The 25,259-nt window shown below is 44.8% G+C and overlaps 1 protein-coding gene across 6 annotated transcripts in view; it reads left to right on the forward strand.

The window, feature by feature from the left end:
• ltbp3 (latent transforming growth factor beta binding protein 3) overlaps nt 1–24,810 on the forward strand; it is a 126,188-nt gene extending 101,378 nt beyond the window's left edge. For 4 of the 6 annotated variants that reach the window (XM_079510479.1, XM_079510482.1, XM_079510481.1 and 1 more), the window contains exons 18-30: nt 1,064–1,186; nt 3,552–3,671; nt 3,916–4,044; nt 4,978–5,148; nt 6,182–6,265; nt 7,933–8,061; nt 9,150–9,287; nt 10,415–10,555; nt 14,366–14,494; nt 17,328–17,492; nt 21,595–21,684; nt 23,100–23,228; nt 23,441–24,809. In XM_079510479.1, the coding sequence (XP_079366605.1) occupies nt 1,064–1,186; nt 3,552–3,671; nt 3,916–4,044; nt 4,978–5,148; nt 6,182–6,265; nt 7,933–8,061; nt 9,150–9,287; nt 10,415–10,555; nt 14,366–14,494; nt 17,328–17,492; nt 21,595–21,684; nt 23,100–23,228; nt 23,441–23,592 (1,700 nt within the window). In that variant the 3' untranslated portion in view covers nt 23,593–24,809. Of the gene's footprint in view, nt 1–1,063; nt 1,187–3,551; nt 3,672–3,915; nt 4,045–4,977; nt 5,149–6,181; nt 6,266–7,932; nt 8,062–9,149; nt 9,288–10,414; nt 10,556–14,365; nt 14,495–17,327; nt 17,493–21,594; nt 21,685–23,099; nt 23,229–23,440 lie in introns of all 6 variants that reach the window. The other 2 variants (XM_079510480.1, XM_079510483.1) reach the window with 2 other exon arrangements.
• Nucleotides 24,811–25,259: the final 449 nt, after the last annotated feature.

The raw sequence follows: 25,259 nt of genomic DNA on the forward strand, positions 1-25,259 counted from the left end.
GTCCATAATGTATTGTCTATGTCTCTCTCTCTCTCAGATATAGATGAGTGTGAGGATGCTAGGCTATGTGCTAACGGTCACTGTGTCTCTCTCTCTCTCTCTCTGGTCCATAATGTATTGTCTATGTCTCTCTCAGATATAGATGAGTGTGAGGATGCTAGGCTATGTGCTAACGGTCACTGTGTCTCTCTCTCTCTCTCTCTGGTCCATAATGTTTTGTCTATGTCTCTCTCTCTCTCAGATATAGATGAGTGTGAGGATGCTAGGCTATGTGCTAACGGTCACTGTGTCTCTCTCTCTCTCTGGTCCATAATGTTTTGTCTATGTCTCTCTCTCTCTCAGATATAGATGAGTGTGAGGATGCTAGGCTATGTGCTAACGGTCACTGTGTCTCTCTCTCTCTCTCTGGTCCATAATGTATTGTCTATGTCTCTCTCTCAGATATAGATGAGTGTGAGGATGCTAGGCTATGTGCTAACGGTCACTGTGTCTCTCTCTCTCTCTCTCTGGTCCATAATGTATTGTCTATGTCTCTCTCTCTCTCAGATATAGATGAGTGTGAGGATGCTAGGCTATGTGCTAACGGTCACTGTGTCTCTCTCTCTCTCTCTCTGGTCCATAATGTATTGTCTATGTCTCTCTCTCAGATATAGATGAGTGTGAGGACGCTAGGCTATGTGCTAACGGTCACTGTGTCTCTCTCTCTCTCTCTCTCTCTGGTCCATAATGTATTGTCTATGTCTCTCTCTCAGATATAGATGAGTGTGAGGACGCTAGGCTATGTGCTAACGGTCACTGTGTCTCTCTCTCTCTCTCTCTGGTCCATAATGTATTGTCTATGTCTCTCTCTCAGATATAGATGAGTGTGAGGATGCTAGGCTATGTGCTAACGGTCACTGTGTCTCTCTCTCTCTCTCTCTGGTCCATAATGTATTGTCTATGTCTCTCTCTCTCTCAGATATAGATGAGTGTGAGGATGCTAGGCTATGTGCTAACGGTCACTGTGTCTCTCTCTCTCTCTCTCTGGTCCATAATGTATTGTCTATGTCTCTCTCTCTCTCAGATATAGATGAGTGTGAGGATGCTAGGCTATGTGCTAACGGTCACTGTGTGAACACCGAGGGCTCCTTCCAGTGTCAGTGTTACCCTGGTTACCAACGCACACAGGAAGGAAGTCACTGTGAAGGTACGTCGGGGCGGCTGTGGCTCAGGAGGTAGAGCAGGTCGTCCAATGATCCATGGGTCGGAGGTTCGAATCCCGGCTCCTCCTGTCTACATGTCGAAGTGTCCTTGGGCAAGACACTGAACCCCACACTGCCTCCAATGAGTCGGTCGGTGTGAGCTTGCCACCATTGGTGTGTGAATGTGGGAAGTGAGGACGCTGGTGTCGACTGTTCGCCGCTTCACCTCCCAATGTATGAATGAATGAACCATTGTAAAGCGCTTTGAGCACTTGGAAAAGCGCTATAAAAATGCAATTCATTATAATTCATTAAAAATGCAATTCATATATGGTCACACAGGAAGGAAGTCACAGTGAAGGTGGGGGCTGCATATGGCCCCCGGGCCGCCAGTTGGCCACGTATGGACTAGACTGACAGAGCACGTCACATCGTCACTGTCTGTTCTCTGTCTATATATGGACTGACAGGGACCATGTGACAACGTGTTCTCTGTGGATTGACAGTGACGGATGTGACTGTTCTCTGTCTCTCTGTCTAGCCCATTTAGACCTGAGCTCGATTCTACAAAATGTCTTCTAAATCCTGACAGTTTTCTGAAAAACCTATGTTTCTATGTCAGTGGTTCTCAAACTATTTCATGTTAAGGAGCCACAGAATTATCTGTATTTGGCCGCCGACCCCCATCTGAAAATATGTTGTTCCAGGGACCCCCCCCTCCCCCCACCAGAAGATTTGAGTTGAAAACGTTAGCTCTGAAAGAATATATATTCAAAGATTTGCGCCACATTTTCGCGATTTTTCAAAAATAGCAGATCTACAAGCTCGTAGCGTGGCACTCGGTGCCGCGCTACGAGCTTGTAGATCTGCTATTTTTCAATAGCTAAAGCATAACACCAAAAGGGATTCCCGCCCAGAATGGGCTAGACGTTGCTGTCATTGTTGAGATTTGGAGGTTTCAAAACCGTTTTCATTGTTTTTGTTGTTGTTCTTTTCATCATAATTCCATCAGGTATCTAAACATTGTGGCTAAACAGCTTTTTTAAAGCCCAAAGAATGCAGTGAAATTCCCAATAATCTGCTTATGAATTAATTATGAACAGGGCACTATTTTCCACCGGTGAAAAACGTTTTAAAATCGTTCAACTGGCCGAACTAGAATTCTACATCGACACGTTGTGAGCTTAGATCGGCTGGTGGTAGGAGACAGAAACACATGTTTCATTCATTGCGGTAGGAGACAGAAACACATGTTTCAGCTTCCCTCAGATAAGGAAACATCTGTTTCTGTCTCCTCTGAGCTGAACGACATCACTTTTATCTTCTGCAAAGGAAATCTGTAATATGTTTATAAACACAACCATCGCTTTCATTTTAACTTTTTATATAGATTGCCTATAAAGATAATTTTGAACAATATTTCTAAATCTAGCCCAAGTATGAGCTAATCCCATGAAACTCAGACTCATCTGTATTGTTACTTCAGGTTTACAAGGTAAACACTTGGGTTACATGTGTTTTGGTGCCATCGTTCCATCGTATCGTTATTTCCATAGAAACAAATCACACCTGTGTGAAGTGAGGGGCGCTCTTATCATCGTACATCATCGTGATGTAAAATAGACACTATGTCTATTTTCTCAGACACATGTACTGAGGTAAAATTCTCCATTTGTGTCAGACAGAGATTGTGAATACACACTAAAAGTCACACCCGTGTGAATTGAGGGGCGCTAATATATTAAAGTCTAACTCATGTTGATTAGGTGATGTAATGGTGATGTAAAACAAACGGTGCAAACACAAACATTAAACACCATTAACAATACAGAGACAATATGACGTAATGAGGCACATTATGACGTACATGTTCAATGGCGTTTACAAAACAAACATTGAACTAAAGACAAACATTAAACCTGTGTATAGGAGGGGCTGGCACCCCTCAGAAATCACACCCGTGTGAAGTGAGTGGCGCTCTTATCATCATACATCATCTCATTCTGGCCAACACGATGTGCGTCCTCACTTTTGTCTTCAATGTTTGTGTTTACGCAAACCCTCAAAGCTGGACATAGGAAGGGGTTAGCACTCCTCAAAAATTAAGGGAAGAAGAAGAGGGGGGTTGAGGGAGGAAGGAGATCAAGACAGGAACACCGATGGTGTAAATGTACGTTAGATTAGACTTGACGTAAATCTACGCCAACGGCGGTGTGTGTGTTAAGTGGTTCATTCACAAATCCACTGGATCCCGCAGATTGTATTTCAGCATAAATAAAGGTTCAACGGCGCCCCCTACAGTGCACAGTGTGTCATTGTGAACAGCCAGTGCTCTGTGCTAAAAGAGGGTCGTAACTCTTGTGTTTTCAGACATCAACGAGTGCGAGAGGCCTTCCAACTGCCAGAGGGGGCGCTGTTTCAACAGCATGGGCTCGTACCGATGTGAATGCCAGAAGGGATACACGCTGGTGGGAGGACGGAGATGTCACGGTCAGTCTCTGGCACACACAGGGTTAACTACAGTACTGACACACACAGGGTTAACTTTATAGGACACTGGTTCTCAATGTGGTGTCCGGGGTCCCCCAGGGGTCCTTGAGGGGGTTCCTGTGGTCCCCCAGCAAAATGAGGAACAGTCTAAACTAATGTTTTTTTGAAAATGGCTGATCTACAAGCTCACACCACGTCACAATGCGAAGTTCAGTGTCTCTCTCTCTCTCTCTCTCTCTCTCAGACATAGACGAGTGTTCGGTGGACAGGGGTCTGTGTCAGCCTTATGGAACATGTGAGAACCGACCGGGTTCATACGTGTGTGAGTGTAACCACGGCTTCATGCTGTCTGAGGACAAACACACCTGTGAAAGTAAGTCTGCCTCTGACACACATTTAATTACTGCACCTCACCCTGACAGTGTCTCTGACACGCATTTACTGTTACTGTTACATACTGTATGTCATCTCTGACACGTACTGTACTTACTGTACTTACTCACCCCATTCTATCAGTCACTGAATTGGACATTATCACGTTTTTAGGACTGAGGCCGATTCTAAAAAAAAACGCCTTCGAAATCCTGACCCAAGTTTTCTGAAGAAACTTAAATAATACTTTTTAAAACATCACACCCCTGTGAAGTGAGGGGCGCTCTTATCATCATACATCATCACGACGTGAAACAGACGCTGTGCCTGTTTGCTCAGACACTGTGACGTAAAATTCATTGTCAATCAATGGGAATTCAATGTTTGTGTAGGACGGAAATCTACAGGGGGGGGGGGGGTTGTTAAAACGTTTCCTTTGCCTGGTTTCGCTCTGGTTATTATCAGTACTTGTTCAACACAATATCAGTCAGTCACAGCCAGGGTCAAATCTATGCCTCTGCTTTTAGTAGGCCTAGCCCTGTCTGGTCATGAACGTTTTATGACCCGGGGGGGTATTTATATATGTTTCCTTGCTTTAATTAAATACACGCCTTTGCTTTTGACAGATATAAACATATGTTTTATATTTGTTTGACAATTTAACCCTTTTATAACGGAGTTAAACTAAATTCCACTAGTAGACTATTTTTTCCACTCTCTAATGTTGGCAGGTGTGGTCATTTGGTGCCCCCTACTGGTCACTCATGCTCAGAACACCCAGAGGATCTCTGGGTCTATCTAACTGTCTGTCTGTCTGTCTGTCTGTCTGTCTGTCTGTCTGTCTGTCTGTCTGTCTGTCTGTCTGTCTGTCTGTCTGTCTGTCTGTCTGTCTGTCTGTCTTGTCTGCCTGCCTGCGATACGCTGTCTCCCCCAGTGGTGGCGCTAGAGATGGAGGATAAGAAGGAGTGCTACCTGAACCTGGACGACACCGTGTTCTGCGACAGCGTTCTGGCGACCAACGTCACCAAGCAGGAATGTTGCTGCTCCATCGGCGTGGGCTGGGGAGACCACTGTGAAATATACCCCTGTCCCGTCTACCATAGTTGTACGGTCCATCACACACACACACACAAACAAACACACACACACACACACACACACACACACACACACACACACACACACACACACACACACACACACACACACACACACACACACACACTAGGGCATTAAGCAACTAGTCGACTAGTTTACTAGTCGACTAGTAAATCCTCTAGTCGACCTTGCTGGTACTAGTTGACTAGTTGATAAGAAAGAGGAAAAAAAAGTTATTTTTTTTATTTTTTCCCCGATTTTGTAGGCCTCAAGATCAGGTAGATTATAGTCATTATAGTCAGTTTTTTTTTTACATAATAGGTAGTTAAACAACTAGTCGACTAGTCGACTAGTAAACTAGGCAACTAGTCAACTAGTAAAAATTACTAGAAGTGAATGCCCTAACACACACACACAATTTTGATGACTTTGTTTGAGTGCACATTTATCAAATACATTACAAGGGCCCAGATATTTGCTTCTGATGCCATACTGTACATACTGAAATATGGCCCTCCCAGAGCGGCTGGGAAGGGGGTTCTACAGTATACTCTAGGGTTCGGGCCAACACCGTTCAACTGGTGACCTGACGAAGATGTTATAGTTACGGAACGTTGTCGTTTTTACCTGCACCCTGTTCATTAAGGGATTTAACTGTTCCAGTTTGCTCCAGTGCTTTCCTTCCTTCCCTCTGAGAATGGTCCTCTCTCTAGTTTATATATAACTCCATAGAGCGTTGCAGCCCCGCCCCCTTTCAGAACGACCAGTGGCCCAGGAAATAATTCCCCATTCATTTCCCCCATAGGCTTTTCAACAAGTATTTATTTTATGACGTTTACGCTGCGGACAAAGACAAATCATGAAAATAAACACAATGTTTTTGGCAGATCAAAATAATTAGAAAGAAGAAAAACAAAACACAAAGTGTTTATTTTCTTCTAATCTGCGACGCGCTACAACATCATTATTATTATACAACATCATTATTATTTTAGGCCTACAACATCATTCAACTGGTGCTTCTTGTGTTTTGTGTCCAGCTGAGTTCCACTCCCTGTGTCCTGTGGGGCGGGGCTTCTACCACGAGGAGGGAACCACCGAATACGGATTATCTCTGCACAGAGGTATGTAGCTTATCTCTACACCGATAATATCTCTGCACAGAGGTATGTAGCTTATCTCTACACCGATAATATCTCTGCACAGAGGTATGTAGCTTATCTCTACACCGATAATATCTCTGCACAGAGGTACGTAGCTTATCTCTACACCGATAATATCTCTACATCAATAATATCTCTGCACAGAGGTATGTAGCTTATCTCTACAACGATAATATCTCTGCACAGAGGTATGTAGCTTATCTCTACATCAATAATATCTCTGCACAGAGCTTATCTCTACATCAATAATATCTCTGCACAGAGGTATGTAGCTTATCTCTACATCAATAATATCTCTGCACAGAGGTATGTAGCTTATCTCTACACCGATAATATCTCTGCACAGAGGTATGTAGCTTATCTCTACACCGATAATATCTCTGCACAGAGGTACGTAGCTTATCTCTACACCGATAATATCTCTACATCAATAATATCTCTGCACAGAGGTATGTAGCTTATCTCTACAACGATAATATCTCTGCACAGAGGTATGTAGCTTATCTCTACATCAATAATATCTCTGCACAGAGCTTATCTCTACATCAATAATATCTCTGCACAGAGGTATGTAGCTTATCTCTACATCGATAATATCTCTGAACAGAGGTATGTAGCTTATCTCTACATCGATAATATCTCTGCCCAGAGGTACGTAGCTTATCTCTACATCGATAATATCTCTGCACAGAGGTACGTATTTGATTCTATAGAGAGTATGTGCATGACATCATCATCATACCCGGAAGTTATGCAGGAACGCCTACTGAGTGGCAAAAAACGACTTTATGGCCTCGACAGTCCATTCATCCACACAGAAAGGTGTCTGTGTCTGATTGAAAATCTGATTGACAGCCTATACATCCAATCAGAAAAGTCCTATCTGATTGTATTAAACAATGTTAAACAACGTTAAACCACTTGATGGGGTTTGTCCTTCCAGACATAGACGAGTGCGTTCTGTTCTCCAATGAGATCTGTAAGGAGGGTACTAACTGGTCTGGGGTCTGTCCTTCCAGACATAGATGAGTGCGTGCTGTGTACTAACCATAGAGTATATATATAATAGAGACTGAACTGGCGCGAAGCTCCGCTCCTCCAGCTATTCATGTCAGTGGAAGTTGCTCAGTGGCGTTTTGAAGCACCCGGAAGACTGCCGGAAGTCCCTCCCCGGACCTCAACTTTGAGGTCCTGAGTGACGTAGGGCAACCGAGCGCTCAACGTTAAAGCCCAGCTGCACGGGGTTTCCCGGTCATGAATCCACGGGTCCGCCTGTAGTCCCTCCTCCTACCACTAGGACCCAGAGCTTCAACGTTGAATAGCCTCACTGCCCCCTTGGTACTAACTGGTCTGGGGTTTGTCCTTCCAGACATAGATGAGTGCGTGCTGTGTACTAACTGGTCTGGGGTCTGTCCTTCCAGACATAGATGAGTGCGTGCTGTGTACTAACTGGTCTGGGGTCTGTGTTCCAGACATGGACGAGTGCGTGCTGTGTATTAACTGGTCTGGGGTCTGTCCTTCCAGACATAGATGAGTGCGTGCTGTGTATTAACTGGTCTGGGGTCTGTCCTTCCAGACATAGACGAGTGCGTGCTGTGTATTAACTGGTCTGGGGTCTGTCCTTCCAGACATAGACGAGTGCGTGCTGTTCTCCAATGAGATCTGTAAGGAGGGTCGCTGTATGAACACTCAGCCTGGATACGAGTGTTACTGTCAGCAAGGATTCTACTACGACAGCAACCTGCTGGAGTGTATAGGTACTGCAGCACGCACGCACGCACGCACGCACGCACGCACGCACGCACGCACGCACGCACGCACACACACACACACACACACACACACACACACACACACACACACACACACAGTGATGCTGTTCTCTGTCTTCTAGATGTGAATGAGTGTCATTAACTCATTCATGGAGTCCTGCCTCAGGGCGGACCAGAGGTAGAAAGCAGAAATGATGAACTCATTTATTGCGGCTAGCTGTTAGCATAAATCCCAGTTCAAGGTGCCACCATACGCGTTTACTTTAAGAGTCTGAGTTTGCCCCCCCCACACACACTCGCTACACACACTCTAGTATCATCAGTGGCGTGCACAGACATTTAGAGGGGCAGGTGCTCAAGTTAAAAAAGGGCACCTTGTGCAGCGCGTGGAACTGGCCGGTTGCCTTAATCCATTTTGGGCGGGAACCCCTTTTGATGTTAGCATTATGTTATGCTTTAGCTATTGAAAAATAGCAGATCTACAAGCTCATAGCGCGCCACCGAGTGGCGCGCTATGAACTTGTAGGTCTGCTATTTTTGAAAAATCAAAAAAAAAGAAGAAAGAAAAAGTTTTTTTTTCTTTTTTTTTCAAAAGGGCACATTGCCAAAAGGGCAGGGGGTGCTCTAGCACCCCCTAGTGTCTATCTGTGCACGCCACTGCTAGTATCATTGGAACACGCACACACTCCTTACCTCTCGTCAGAAGCTTTAACATGGCAGCAGCGTCGCGGTACAAAGGCACAAATTAAATCCGAAATGTGGATGGCAGAAAATCCACCAAGGACAGAGATCCTGGAGTCCGACTTATGGAGGTTTGAAAATCCTCCTTTCAACTTCTTTACACCGTGATTATATTTGCAATCCCATAGTTGGAACGGTGGGGCGTTGCTATGGCAACCACACCAATGTTTAAAAGCTTCCGTAGGCATCAACCATTATATAGATAGACGGAGTATACATTGGGGTACGTATACGGACCTGGGATATGACGGATATGACGCCCCCCTAGCGGCGGGGAAAAAATAATTAACATTGCTCTCTCTCTCTCTCTCTCTCTCTCTCTCTCTGTCCAGATGTGAACGAGTGCCATGACGAGTCGCTCTGCTCCAACGGTGTGTGTGTGAACACCAGGGGGTCTTTCTACTGTAACTGTAACTCTCCCTGGACCCCTGACGCCAACAAGAAGAAATGCCTCATCACCTCCGTCACAGGTGACACATCCATCCATCCTTACATCCATCCTTACATCCATCCATCCTTACATCCATCCATCCATCCTTACATCCATCCTTACATCCATCCATCCATCCATCCTTACATCCATCCTTACATCCATCCATCCTTACATCCATCCATCCATCCTTACATCCATCCATCCATCCATCCTTACATCCATCCTTACATCCATCCATCCATCCATCCTTACATCCATCCATCCATTCATCCTTACATCCATCCATCCATCCAACCATCCATCTGACCATGTGATCCCTTTCATGACGACGAGACCCCCGTTCATTTTCCTCATAGACTTTTCAAAAAGTATTTATTGAAAGACGTTTATGCTGCGGATAAAGCCAACTGGAGTTGTGATAAAACACAATATTTTGGGCCGATCAAATCATTTATAAGAACAAAAACAAGGGGGCATGGTGGCACAGTTGGTAGTGCTGTCACCTCACAGCTAGAAGGTCCTGGGTTCGATTCCCGCTCGGGGCGCAGTGGGTGCTGGAGGCGTGCTTCCTCCTCCGCGTCATCAGTGCCCATACCCGAGGCGGGGTTGGCGAAAGGGCCTTTCTGTGTGGAGCTTGCATGTTCTCCCCGTGCCCCCTAGGGTAGGTACCCTCACAAAAAACATGCAGTAATCCTAGTCTCTAAACTGCCTCCCCCTGGTCAGCCGGGGCGCCTGATGGAGGGGAAAGGAACTGGTTGGAATAACGTGTTCCTTCCACGTGCTACGTCCAACCAGGGAAACTCCCCCCTGTCAGGTGGAGCAACCTGGACACTCAGGCATGAAGGAAGCATGAGTTCAACTCCGTTGCTCTCCCCAGGTTGGCGGAGGGTGTGTAGAGCCCAGGATCACATTAGATAATTGACATTCACATTAGAACAAAAACAAAACAAAAAGTGTTGTATCCTGCCTTTTTTTCTTCTTTCTAATTATTTGATCGGTCCAAAACATTGTGTTTTTGTCATGTTTTTGTCACAAGTCGAGTTGGCTTTGTCCGCGGCGTAAACATCTTTAAATAAATGTGACCTGTATCCCCGGGCAGGTGTAAAGTGTTTCTCTGTGACCTCTGACCTGTATCACTGACCTTTGACCTGTATCACCGGGCAGGGGTCAACGAGTGCCAGGACCAGGCCAACTGTAAGAACGGGCACTGTGTGGACACCCCGGGGTCCTACTACTGCATCTGCTCTCCTCCCTGGACCCTCGCCACCGACCGGAACAGCTGTGTGACGCCCGAGGAGCAGGCGGGTGAGTGGGGGGCGCAGGTGGGGGGGAGAGGGCCACCCTGTGGGGGGAGGGTAGTCTCGTGTTGCCAGACTGTTGCCTCTCACAATGTTCAAATGCTTCCGTCATACAGTCTGGAGCAACGGAAGCTCTGATCATGAGTAAAATATAAATGCTTCTGTCATACAGTCTGGAGCAACTGAAGCTCTGATCATGAGTGAAATATAAATGCTTCCGTCATACAGTCTGGAGGAACGGAAGCTCTGATCATGAGTGAAATATTATGCTTCCGTCATACAGTCTGGAGCAACGGAAGCTCTGATCACGAGTCAAATATAAATGCTTCCGTCATACAGTCTGGAGCAACGGAAGCTCTGATCATGAGTCAAATATAAATGCTTCCGTCATACAGTCTGGAGCAACGGAAGCTCTGATCATGAGTCAAATATAAATGCTTCCATCATACAGTCTGGAGCAACGGAAGCTCTGATCATGAGTCAAATATAAATGCTTCCGTCATACAGTCTGGAGCAACGGAAGCTCTGATCATGAGTCAAATATAAATGCTTCCGTCATACAGTCTGGAGCAACGGAAGCTCTGATCATGAGTGAAATATAAATGCTTCCGTCATACAGTCTGGAGCAACGGAAGCTCTGATGAGTGAAATATAAATGCTTCCGTCATACAGTCTGGAGCAACGGAAGCTCTGATCATGAGTCAAATATAAATGCTTCCGTCATACAGTCTGGAGCAACGGAAGCATTGATCATGAGTGAAATATAAATGCTTCCGTCATACAGTCTGGAGCAACGGAAGCTCTGATCATGAGTGAAATATAAATGCTTCCGTCGTACAGTCTGGAGCAACGGAAACTCTTATCATGAGTGAAATATAAATGCTTCCGTCCTACAGTCTGGAGCAACGGAAGCTCTGATCATGAGTGAAATATAAATGCTTCCGTCATACAGTCTGGAGCAACGGAAGCTCTGATCATGAGTCAAATATAAATGCTTACGTCGTACAGTCTGGAGCAACGGAAGCTCTGATGAGTGAAATATAAATGCTTCCGTCATACAGTCTGGAGCAACGGAAGCTCTGATCATGAGTCAAATATAAATGCTTCCGTCATACAGTCTGGAGCAACGGAAGCTCTGATCATGAGTCAAATATAAATGCTTCCGTCATACAGTCTGGAGCAACGGAAGCTCTGATCATGAGTCAAATATAAATGCTTCCGTCATACAGTCTGGAGCAACGGAAGCATTGATCATGAGTGAAATATAAATGCTTCCGTCATACAGTCTGGAGCAACGGAAGCTCTGATCATGAGTGAAATATAAATGCTTCCGTCGTACAGTCTGGAGCAACGGAAACTCTTATCATGAGTGAAATATAAATGCTTCCGTCCTACAGTCTGGAGCAACGGAAGCTCTGATCATGAGTGAAATATAAATGCTTCCGTCATACAGTCTGGAGCAACGGAAGCTCTGATCATGAGTCAAATATAAATGCTTACGTCGTACAGTCTGGAGCAACGGAAGCTCTGATCATGAGTCAAATATAAATGCTTCCGTCATACAGTCTGGAGCAACGGAAGCTCTGATCATGAGTCAAATATAAATGCTTCCGTCATACAGTCTGGAGCAACGGAAGCTCTGATCATGAGTAAAATATAAATGCTTCCGTCATACAGTCTGGAGCAACGGAAGCTTTGATCATGAGTAAAATATAAATGCTTAGCCACTAGCAGTTATAATGTAAGTGGCACAGCTGTATGATGACGTAAACTGGCCTTTAACAACTTAAACCCTAAAGTATATATGTTATTATCTTTAACCACTTAAACCCTAAAGTATATACGTTATTATCTTTAACCACTTAAACCCTAAAGTATATACGTTATTATCTTTAACCACTTAAACCCTAAAGTATATACGTTATTATCTTTAACCACTTAAACCCTATAGTGTACAGTGCATTATATTGTATTATTTATCATGTTCTCACTCCTATCTCATCATGTACTGATGCTTGGTCAGGAGCCCCGTTGCATTGTGGGATACTGATGCTTGGTCAGGGCCCTGTTGCATTGTGGAATACTGATGCTTGGTCAGGAGCCCGCCCCGTTGCATTGTGGGTCAACAAACGCACTGGGAACCCGTATTTGCGTGGCTTTGTTTGCAGCGATCAGGCTGGTGTGGGATGTGACGCACATTGGATTTGATACTTTATTAGTCATAAATGTGAGGTACGGTCAGACATTAAGGCTATAAGGATTTGATTCCATTGTGGTCCTATGTATGCAATTCATCAACATAGCATAAAAATAACACAGCATGTACAAAGGATAAAAAAGTAAAAAACCTTTGATGGTAAATTGCATGGTGGTCTCCTGATACATGAGTTTTCAAGGCCATAACCAGCTTGATCAAAACATGAACAAGCGATTGGGACCCCAGTGAGGTGCTCGTGGTGAGCGGTGCGGTGCCTGCTGCTTGTGGAGTTCACACACACACACACACACACACACACACACACACACACACACACACACACACACACACACACACACACACACACACACACACACACACACACCGTTAGACAGAGAATAATGAATCATTATCCCTTCTCGTCAGTCAACATGGAACCCCAGCAGCGACACACATACTGTACGTACCGATGAATTGAACAAGGTGGACCCTCTTGTAAACAAGTGTAATGCTTTATTGGGTCGTCCACTCTTTGTATTGAGTCGTGCTTGAAATGTACTGTAATTCTGCAAACTGTTAATACATATTTCAATCAATCAATCAATCAATCAAACCGGTTGGTTTTGACCAGGTGTCAGTATATGACAACTAACTAGGGAGTGGGAATGCGTTGGTCAAAAAGCTAAAATTGCCAGAATACCATACATAGTTATTTTGTGTAGCTTGTGGTACTTAGGCTATTTTCGCAGAACGTTCAATCGACTTTCACCGGATGTTCGCGTATTATATGTAATAGGGTCATGTCCATAGGAAGCTTTTTATTTTTATTCTTTATGCCACAAGCTTTTCTGCCATGTATTTCTGACGCGCTCCTCATCCTAGCGCAGAGCACGGCTCTTCAGCATTCTGTCTTTATGTGTCTTTATGTGCACTCATTTTTTTTTGCTCATCAACTTTTCCGTAACTTTTCCTCCACAGTCACTGAGCAGAGGCATGCTCAGGGTACAGCTTCTACTCATTTAAAATGTCGGCATTTTTAGTTTTTTCATTTCATATGAAAGCAGAAAATCATGTCAAAATAAAGAGATATTGGTTAATTAGATTGAGTGAATAGTTTTGAAACTACAGCTTATATAGAACTGAAGTCAAGTTAAAAAAAAAACTCAAGCAGAGAAATCAATCATTTGAATGAACGGTTTAAGCTCTGCAACTTTTGTCAGACATACTCTAGTATGTCTAGAGTCTCACTGTGCTATTAACTAATTTCTGCCTTTTATATTATTATTATTATTATTATATATATATATACTTTTACTTTTTCAACAATGGGTCCAGCAGCCATGACTCTGGCTGTGGCAAATTAGGTCACATACAGACAGTATGTCAGCTACTCTGTGTAAGGTGTCTTGAGACAATGTGCTGTGATTTGGCACTATATGATAAAAATATATGATTGAATTGATATCCAAAGCGCTCTGTCTGTCGCTCTAAAACAATCCGTTCTGTGGACATGGCCAGACCAGAACAGTGAGGGACCCCCCCCCCCCCCCCTGCCCAGGGTTCATGTGGTTATAAGTCATTTCTTATGGTGTGTATAAAATAAATGTTAAATCTTCACAGATGTGAATGAATGCCAGGATCCGTCCTACTGTAAGAACGGCAAGTGTGTGAACACGCCCGGCTCCTTTCACTGTATCTGCAACCAGCCGCTCACCTTCAGCGCTGCGCTCAAACAGTGTGTCTACGACGGTGCGTACTGAATCACCACAGCAGCACGATACGTTAGAACAGGGGTTCTCAACGTTTTTGGCCGGGGACCCCCGGAAATGCTTTGGCAATGTCTCGGGACCCCCGCCCCGCCCCCTCCCGACCCCCAATATGAATTGACTGCTACAATAACCTTAAACCATTTTGGGCGAGAACCCCTTTTGGTGTTTTAAGCATTGTTATAATTTAGCTATTGAAAAATAGCAGATCTACAAGCTCATAGCGCGCCACCGAGTGGCGCGCTATGAACTTGTAGGTCTGCTATTTTTGAAAAATCGTGAAAATAAAATTTAAAAAAAATCTTTTTTTTTTTTTTTTTATTATATTTTGGGGACCCCCTAAAATAATTTGGCGACCCCCCGAGGGGTCGCGACCCACGGGTTGAGAACCCCTGCGTTAGAAGTTAGCCGTTTGGCAGACGCTCTTAATCCAGAGCGAGAAATATTGTACAGTAATACTGTAAAGTTAAAGCAGCCGATTGTACTTGCAGTTAGGGGTGAGCGATATGGAGAAATATAATATCACAGTGGTACTTAAGTTAACTACTTAAGTACCGGTGGTTGTACTGTTAAGTACAAGGTAACAAAAACTAAAAGAAAAAGGAGACAAACAGACAATTTAGACCAAAATACTTAATTATCTTTGGTGAACGAAAATGTCGTTCTACAATAGTATAAATGAAGGTATAACTGCAAATCATAGAATGTTCATTCACTGTATCACAATACGATATCTCTGAAAAGGCATCATATGGTGGAGACATTGTATTGTCCCTATGATATTTATGACCATATTATCGCCCTGCAGGTCAGATATTTTTCGATCACCATATCGCCCTGCCCTACTCGCAGTACTCAGTGTGCAGAATGTTTGACTTTGTTTTCAAAATGTGTCAAAAGTAGTATAAAATATGGATAAAAGTAATACTATATGGATAAAAGTAATAATACAGGGATAAAAGTAATAAAATAGGGGCACGCATGAGCTGATGTTTTAACCACTTGAACCCCAGGCAGCGTCCCTCTTTTTTGGGAGAACATTCGGTGAAAATCCCAGATATAGAAGCAGGCTTTGCCAATGCCGGCGTTTCTTTGGTAAATATTTTTTAAGTGTAGAGCGTAAAACAGGAGGTGTGCCTAGTGTGCAGCCCTGCGGGACTCCGGTCAATATATAATTAATTATACACGGTACTGGAGGGTTTGAGTGGTTAAACGTGGTTGGAATGCATGAGGTCATTAATGTAACGGACATGACGCATGCAGGGTTATGGTGTGTTCACACGGACAGACGCAAAGATACAGTCAACCATTCATTGTCAATGGAAGCACAGCGACATGAAGATACAAAAATACAGTCTACCATTCATTGTCAATGGAAGCCAGCGACATGAAGATGCAAAGATACAGTCTACCATTCACTGTCAATGGAAGCACAGCGACATGAAGATACAAAGATACAGTCTACCATTCATTGTCAATGGAAGCCAGCGACATAAAGATGCAAAGATACAGTCTACCATTCACTGTCAATGGAAGCACAGCGACATGAAGATACAAATATACAGTCTACCATTCATTGTCAATGGAAGCACAGCGACATGAAGATGCAAAGATACAGTCTACCATTCACTGTCAATGGAAGCACAGCGACATGAAGATACAAAGATACAGTCTACCATTCATTGTCAATGGAAGCCAGCGACATGAAGATACAAAGATACAGTCTACCATTCATTGTCAATGGAAGCCAGCGACATGAAGATGCAAAGATACAGTCTACCATTCACTGTCAATGGAAGCACAGCGACATGAAGATATAAAGATACAGTCTACCATTCATTGTCAATGGAAGCACAGCGACATGAAGATGCAAAGATACAGTCTACCATTCACTGTCAATGGAAGCACAGCGACATGAAGATACAAATATACAGTCTACCATTCACTGTAAATGGAAGCACAGCGACATGAAGATGCAAAGATACAGTCTACCATTCACTGTCAATGGAAGCACAGCGACATGAAGATGCAAAGATACAGTCTACCATTCACTGTCAATGGAAGCACAGCGACATGAAGATACAAAGATACAGTCTACCATTCATTGTCAATGGAAGCCAGCGACATGAAGATGCAAAGATACAGTCTACCATTCACTGTCAATGGAAGCACAGCGACATGAAGATACAAAGATACAGTCTACCATTCATTGTCAATGGAAGCCAGCGACATGAAGATGCAAAGATACAGTCTACCATTCACTGTCAATGGAAGCACAGCGACATGAAGATGCAAAGATACAGTCCACCATTCACTGTCAATGGAAGCACAGCGACATGAAGATACAAAGATACAGTCTACCATTCATTGTCAATGGAAGCACAGCGACATGAAGATGCAAAGATACAGTCTACCATTCATTGTCGATGGAAGCCTGCAGCGACATGAAGCTACGAGGCAAATCCCACGTTTGTTCTGTAGCTGCTGCAAAAGATACAACAGCTACAAATACACTGTGTAGCTTTGCATCTTTGCATCTTTTACATCTGCCCCTGCGAACGCACCATTAGAGAGCATCATAATTTAAAGGCCCATTCATACTGCAGGTTTCGGTGGTGAGGTGACCACCGTAACGGTGGTCACCTCACCACCGAAACCTTTAGAACGTGTCCACATTAAACGTTGATAACGCATGTTGCTTTGTGTCTCCGCTGGGCTGCAGACTGACCGCACGTGTGTTAACATTAACGTTGTCTTTGTGTCGCAGATCGCGGCCATATAAGGACGTGCCTTTAACGTTGTTCTTTGTGTCGCAGATCGCACGGCGGCGCACAAGGACGTGTGTTTCCTCCAAGTGGACGAGGACCTGTCCATCTGCAGTCTGCCTCGTAACGGCCTGGTCGTCACGTACTCCGAGTGCTGCTGCCACTACGGCCGAGGATGGGGACCCGAGTGTCGCACCTGTCCCGAGAGGAACTCCGGTACCCAGCTTTAGTTCAAACGCTAACAGCTGTAGCTCAAACGCTAACAGCTGTAGTTCAAACGCTAACAGCTGTAGCTCAAACGCTAACAGTTGTAGCTCAAACGCTAACAGTTGTAGTTCAAACGCTAACAGCTGTAGCTCAAACGCTAACAGCTGTAGTTCAAACGCTAACAGCTGTAGTTCAAACGCTAACAGTTGTAGTTCAAACGCTAACAGCTGTAGCTCAAACGCTAACAGCTGTAGCTCAAACGCTAACAGTTTTAGTTCAAACGCTAACAGCTGTAGCTCAAAGTTACGCTAACAGCTGTAGCTCAAGCGCTAACAGCTGTAGCTCAAACGCTAACAGTTGTAGTTCAAACGCTAACAGCTGTAGTTCAAACACTAACAGCTTTAGCTAATTATCCGGGCGCATGTGTTTGCTCCGACGTACTAACAGTCCTACAGACATGAGTCCGACACACTACCCCAAAAACCCAAACCCTAAAGCATTATTCATAGTCTGGATTTTCGGTGGTGAGGTGACCACCAAACGACAACATGATGTCACTGAGGTGACCACCGAACTACAACATGTAACTGAGGTGACCACCGAACTACAAATGTCACTGAGGTGACCACCGAACTACAACATGATGTCACTGAGGTGACCACCAAACTACAACATGATGTAACTGAGGTGACCACCGAACTACAACATGATGTCACTGAGGTGACCACCGAACTACAACATGATGTCACTGAGGTGACCACCGAACTACAACATGACGTCACGAGCCGTGGTGAAGAGCAAACCACCGCCACCGCCCCAGCCCTTCTCTCTGTTTTTACTCACCACCGCTCAACGTTATTTCAGCTCCGGTGGTCACCTCACCACCGGAGTGGTGGTCACCCGACCACCGAAAATCCAGACTATGAATGAGCCTTAAGCCTAACCTCACAGGAAGCCACGGGTTAGTTTTAACCTGCCACAGGTTAGTTTTAACCTGCCACGGGTTAGTTTTAACCTGCCACGGGTTAGTTTTAACCTGCCATAGGTTAGTTTTAACCTGACACAGGTTAGTTTTAACCTGCCATAGGTTAGTTTTAACCTGACACAGGGTAGTTTTAACCTGACACAGGTTAGTTTTAACCTGCCATAGGTTAGTTTTAACCTGACACAGGTTAGTTTTAACCTGCCATAGGTTAGTTTTAACCTGACACAGGTTAGTTTTAACCTGCCATAGGTTAGTTTTAACCTGCCACGGGTTAGTTTTAACCTGACACAGGTTAGTTTTAACCTGCCATAGGTTAGTTTTAACCTGCCACGGGTTAGTTTTAACCTGACACAGGTTAGTTTTAACCTGCCACGGGTTAGTGCTCAAGCTATCAATTTGGTGACGACTCATTCATACAACAGGTTAATGCTTTTATTTGTGGTAAAAATATATTATAACTAGAAACAAATTTCAGGAAATTTGACTGGGTGCCTGCAGCTCGCCAAGTCTGTGCGGCATTTGAGCCACGGACCACCATTTGATGACATTTAGCCTCTCAGACCCTGTAAGGGTCCATTTGGTTGACTTTCAATGGGGTATTTTGTCTAAGTTTATTGCACATTACGTTGCCACCAACATTCTAATGCTAACATGCTAATACTAACATGCTAATGCTAACATGCTAATGCTAACATGCTAAAATGCTAATGTTAACATGCTAATGCTAATATGCTAATGCTAACATGCTAATATGCTAATATGCTAATGCTAACATGCTAATGCTAACATGCTAATGCTAACATGCTAATGCTAACACGCTAATGCGAACATGCTAACATGCTAATGCTAACATGCTAATGCTAACATGCTAATGCTAACATGCTAATGCTAACATGCTAACATGCTAATGCTAACATGCTAATATGCTAATGCTAACATGCTAATGCTAACATGCTAACATGCTAATGCTAACATGCTAATTTTAACATGCTAACATGCTAATGCTAACATGCTAATATGCTAATGCTAACATGCTAATGCTAACATGCTAATGCTAACATGCTAACATGCTAATGCTAACATGCTAACATGCTAATGCTAACATGCTAATATGCTAATGCTAACATGCTAATGCTAACATGCTAATGCTAACATGCTAAAGCTAACATGCTAACATGCTAACATGCTAATGCTAACATGTTAACATGCTAATGCTAACATGCTAATATGTTAATGCTAACATGCTAATGCTAACATGCTAATGCTAACATGCTAATATGCTAATGCTAACATGCTAACATGCTAATGCTAACATGCTAATGCTAACATGCTAAAATGCTAAAATGCTAATGCTAATATGCTAATGCTAATATACTAATGCTAACATGCTAATATGCTAATGCTAACATGCTAATGCTAACATGCTAATGCTAACATGCTAACATGCTAATGCTAACATGCTAACATGCTAATGCTAACATGCGAATGCTAACATGCTAATATGCTAATGCTAACATGCTAATGCTAACATGCTAACATGCTAATGCTAACATGCTAATTTTAACATGCTAACATGCTAATGCTAACATGCTAATATGCTAATGCTAACATGCTAATGCTAACATGCTAACATGCTAATGCTAACATGCTAACATGCTAATGGTAACATGCTAATATGCTAATGCTAACATGCTAATGCTAACATGCTAATGCTAACATGCTAACATGCTAATGCTAACATGCTAATGCTAACATGCTAACATGCTAATGCTAACATGCTAACATGCTAATGCTAACATGCTAATATGCTAATGCTAACATGCTAACATGCTAATGCTAACATGCTAACATGCTAATGCTAACATGCTAATGCTAACATGCTAAGGGGTCCATTTGGTTTCGCTCAGGGGGGCGGCCCGGTTCTGGCGAGCCGCCCCGCGTCCGAAACGGTTGAGAAATGACAGAGTTACGTGTTTCCCCGAATTTCTCTATTGACTTTCAATGTGTGTGTGTGCGTGCACATGTCTGCATGTGCGTGCATGTGCGTGTGTGCGCGCGTGTGTGAGAGTTGGTCAGGTGACCTTGAATCATTAACAAAGTATAATTTTCACCTGGGCTAGTCTATGCAATGCAAACAGTATTGAAAGGTAAAGCACACTGACTCTCTATGAGAGATCGTATGTCCGAACAAATTGCTCTATCGCAAAAAGTAAAAGTCGAATGCGATTTTTGTTTTCCCCGTGAGTGACCCGAGGCATTGAGGTACGCCGTGTGCGATCGTGGTATTGGTACGATAAAAAACGTGGTTATAAGAGCGAGTTAAGAATTGTGCTTGTGATGAAAAAATTGCTGACTCATTCAGGCAGTTAACATGGAGTTTTTGACACATTATGATGGTACACCTGTCGCTTTCAGGGCTGTAGTTCACGTACTGTATGTATCTGGGCTTTGGTTGTGACATTGGGTGAAAGAGGACGAGTGTGGCTACAAAATTACCGAAACCCATGCGTGTAAAGTGAATATTTTGGCCGTGAGGACGATTTGTTCGGAGAATTTCGGTATAGTCTTCACATTGGCTTCTCACTCTGATCCGCTCTCTCTCTGGGCGTGCGACACTCTGAGTCGAGAATATTGCTCAGACCACACACACTTTGAACTGCCATAGCGGGCAAACCGTGCAACGTATTCGAATTCCGTCTGAACCACCACAAAGTCGATGGCCTCGTGTGCTGTTTGACGTTTAAATCGTGTTTCTACGTAACAGTATGCCCGAGCAATGTGGCTCCAAAGTAACGTGTCGTTTTCTGTTTTTACCCGCGTCTCCCCATCGACTTTGAATGGGGCATTTTCGCGTAGTTTATTGCGAATTACGTGGGCACGGTAACACGAATCGGAAAGAAAAGCACAAGCACACCATTCCCGGCCGAGCCGCACGTTTTGATGTATATATTGCGGGGCTTTGGCAAACCGTGCGGCCGGCCGTAGACGTCGAAGTTTCGCGTATTGATAATTATAATTATTACGATTAAGTATGCGTTTTAGATTTCAACCTGTGTTTCTGCCATTGCATGGCAGGCACCCAGAATAATAATAATAATAATAATAATAACTGTCCTTCATGTCCAGTCCTGTTCAGCCGTCTGTGTGAGATGCACCTGGACACCGAGTCAGACGGAGAGCTGGACCTCCTGGCTGCTTTCGCCAACTACAACCCAGGTATGACCCCTGGCCCCTGTTATGACCTGGTTCTTGGGCCATAACAAAGGAGGAAGACACATGGCTGTTTAAAAGTGCACAAAACAATATTTATTTACCATATAAACCAACATATGAATCAAACAATACTACAGTACTAAGGTGGAGTGTCTTAATCAGACAGTGGATGTGTGGTGAGTGTAGTGTGGGGTGTTGAATGGTGCAAACATAATGCTGCTGCTCTCATGGAAGGAGAGAGAGAGAGTGAGGCCAGCCAACTCCCAGCCCTTTATAGAGCACACTGGGAACACTGGCCAGGTGCTCCCAATGCAATGATTGGCAATTCAGAACCTGTGGGAAGCATAGACAGTATGCAGCGCAGACCCTGATAGACCAGGCTACAGGGGCTGTGACACCCCTAACCCCTATACCCTAAAATAACCCAACTACAACCCATATTGTTTTTGTAATCAACGGCTCCACTGCAGAGTCTAGATTATGAGCATAGCGCTCTATGTCCTGTATATCTATATATCTATATCTATGTCCCCGGGAGCAGTATAGGTTAGCGCCCCAGCCTGCATCCTTCATGAGGAGGAAGCCCAAAAACCTTCGATGAGGCCTTTAGGAGGGCCATTCGAGCCGCAAGTGGAGCCTGCAGTGCTACCGTTGCCCAGGTGGAGCCTGCAGAACCATTGCAGCTCAAGAATCCACCACTCCTGAATGAAGTGTCTGGTGCTGGGAGTCTGGCACAACGCACAGGTCCTGGTGCTGGGAGTCTGGTGCAACGCACAGGTCTTTGTGAGACGTAGGAGGGGCCCGGACAGGAGGCAACCCACAGAGCCTAGTCCCTCCACATGCCAGAATTGTACCTCTCAGTCCCGGCATAGTAGTTCCGGAGTGGTTCCAACGGATTGTGTGGCCCTGGTCTTTCCCTAGTGGGTCTGATCGAGGGTAGCTACTGGGACGTAAGTCGGGACTTGATCACCCTGGCTGGGTCACCCGAGTGACGGGTATGATGTTTGCGAGACCCGAAACCCCGTTGACCTTGGGATACATCACTGAGGATACGTCCCAGTGATGTCCTGGGATACAATCCATGTGATGTATTTTCGTTCTTTATTGAGCTGAATATATGATAACTGTTTCCTGCCCTTTCTCTCTCTCTCTCTCTCTCTCTCTCTCTGTCTCTCTCTCTCTGTCTCTCTCTCTGTCTCTCTCTCTCTCTGTCTCTCTCTCTCTGTCTCTCTCTCTCTCTCTCTCTCTCTCTCTGTCTCTCTCTCTCTGTCTCTCTCTCTCTGTGTCTCTCTCTCTCTCTCTCTCTCTCTCTCTCTCTCTCTCTCTCTCTCTCTCTGTCTCTCTCTGTGTCTCTCTGTCTCTCTCTCTCTGTCTCTCTCTCTCTCTCTGTGTATCTCTGTGTCTCTCTATCTCTCCAGGGGACAGCTCTGAAGAGGACTCAGATGAGTGTAGTTGTACCAACGGGCGCTGTGTGCTGTCCTACCTGGGCAGGATGTGTGAGTGTAACCCGGGATTCAGACTGGACCACTCGCGCACCCGCTGTACAGGTGAGTGATTGATTGATTGATTGAATGAATAGTTTATTGTTTATTAGACAGAAATGTACACAGTACATCAATAATCTACTTTCCATTCAGGTCCTGGGTATCCAGTTCAATAATCTACTTTCCATTCAGGTCCTGGGTATCCAGTTCAATAATCTACTTTCCATTCAGGTCCTGGGTATCCAGTTCAATAATCTAGTTTCCTGTGCTTGCAGATATTGACGAGTGTGCAGAACCAGGGCTCCGCATCAACCCGTGCAAGAACGCCCGCTGTGTGAACACCCTGGGCTCCTTCAAGTGCTACTGCAAGCACGGCTTCGTGGCCGCCAGGCGGCCCAACATGTGTGTCCGCCCGCGGACCCGATAGCACCCCGCCTCGGGCCCCCCTCCGATTCACACACGGGCCCAACATAGCACCCCGCCCCGGCCCCCCTCCGATTCACACACGGGCCCAACATAGCACCCCGCCTCGGGCCCCCCTCCGATTCACACATGGGACCAACATAGCACCCCACCTCAGCCCCTCCCCGATTCACACATGGGACCAACATAGCACCCCCCCTCAGCCCCTCCTCCCCGATTCACACATGGGACCCGACCAACATAGCACCCCCCCTCAGGCCCCCCTCCCCGATTCACACATGGGACCAACATAGCACCCCTTCAGTCCCCCCCCCCCCAATTCACACATAATCCGAACCCCTAACCCCCTGTTCAAATCCCGACCCCCAAAACATGTGTGTCAGTCCCAGAATGCCTTTCACCCCAACATGTGTCCGTCCGATATGCCTCCGTTCACCCCCCCCCCCCCCCACCACCACATCTGTCCCAACACACACATTTTGTCTCCTTGTTAACACTTGTTAATTGCAGGCCTGTGTGTGTGTGTGTGTGTGTGTGTGTGTGTGTGTGTGCGTGTGCGTGTGCGTGCGTGCGTGCGTGCGTGCGTATGTATGTATGGTATTCCTGAAACGTGGTGTCTTGGTGGAAACCGTATCATTCAAAATGGCCGACCGTTTGCGATGATGTACAAAATGTAATATTTTGCCAGGTCTTTCGTTCCCTACAACACGTTTAGGCCTAAAGTTTGGGAAATAAAATCAACACGGACAAAGTCATAGGTTTGGTTTTTGTTACATAGTTTTTTCTTTGTAATAATTTTCTTTGAATGTGCGTTTTGTGAAGTTGCTGAGTCATGTCTGGATATCAACCAGGATATCGATTTCTTCAGTCAATCATTTTTTATGTTTCTTTCATTTCAATGAGGAAGTGATTGTCGAGGTGCATACCTTGGTCCGACGTGCAACAGTGCCACACATGCGTGGCCGGTTAAGACACATGCGTGGCTGGTTAAGACACATGCGTGACCTGTTAAGAGCCATGCGTGGCCGGTTAAGACACATGCGTGACCTGTTAAGAGACATGCGTGGCCGGTTAAGACACATGCGTGACCTGTTAAGAGACATGCGTGGCCGGTTAAGACACATGCGTGGCCGGTTAAGACACATGCGTCATGCGTGGCCTGTTAAGGCTTCCCTGTGAGGCTAGGGTTAGGGTTTGGGTTTTGTTTAGGGTGGTCGGACTAATGCCTGTCGGGCTGTTAGCGCGTCGGACCAAACACATGTTGCACCCGTGAGTGTTGAGGGCGAGTTATTCCCGGCTGCTAGCGGCGCGACGCAGCACCAAACAACGCTGAGGCGCGACGCAGCGTGCAGCCGAGTGCGACTTTAGGCTTTAGAGGGAATACCACTCCATTTAATACTTCAACTGTGTGTGTTAAGCTTTCTGTCCAGAACAGCTCGCATTCACCGAACATGAACCAAACCAACGCCAAAACGCCAGAGATCAAAAACACAAATAAATAACATCTAGTCTAGTCTGGAGTTTATGTCTGTCTGTGACTTTTGTTTTATGTATCCAAAGGAATTTTAATATATATATTATTGGTGTTGTGAAAAGTAAAAACAATGTTTCCTAAATTATCAAGCATTTACAGAAATGGTCCCTGGTTGTCTAGATTGCAGTGGAGGAAGA

This window comes from Electrona antarctica, assembly GCF_951216825.1.
Source record: "Electrona antarctica genome assembly, chromosome: 9".
Classification (NCBI taxonomy): Eukaryota; Metazoa; Chordata; class Actinopteri; order Myctophiformes; family Myctophidae; genus Electrona; species Electrona antarctica.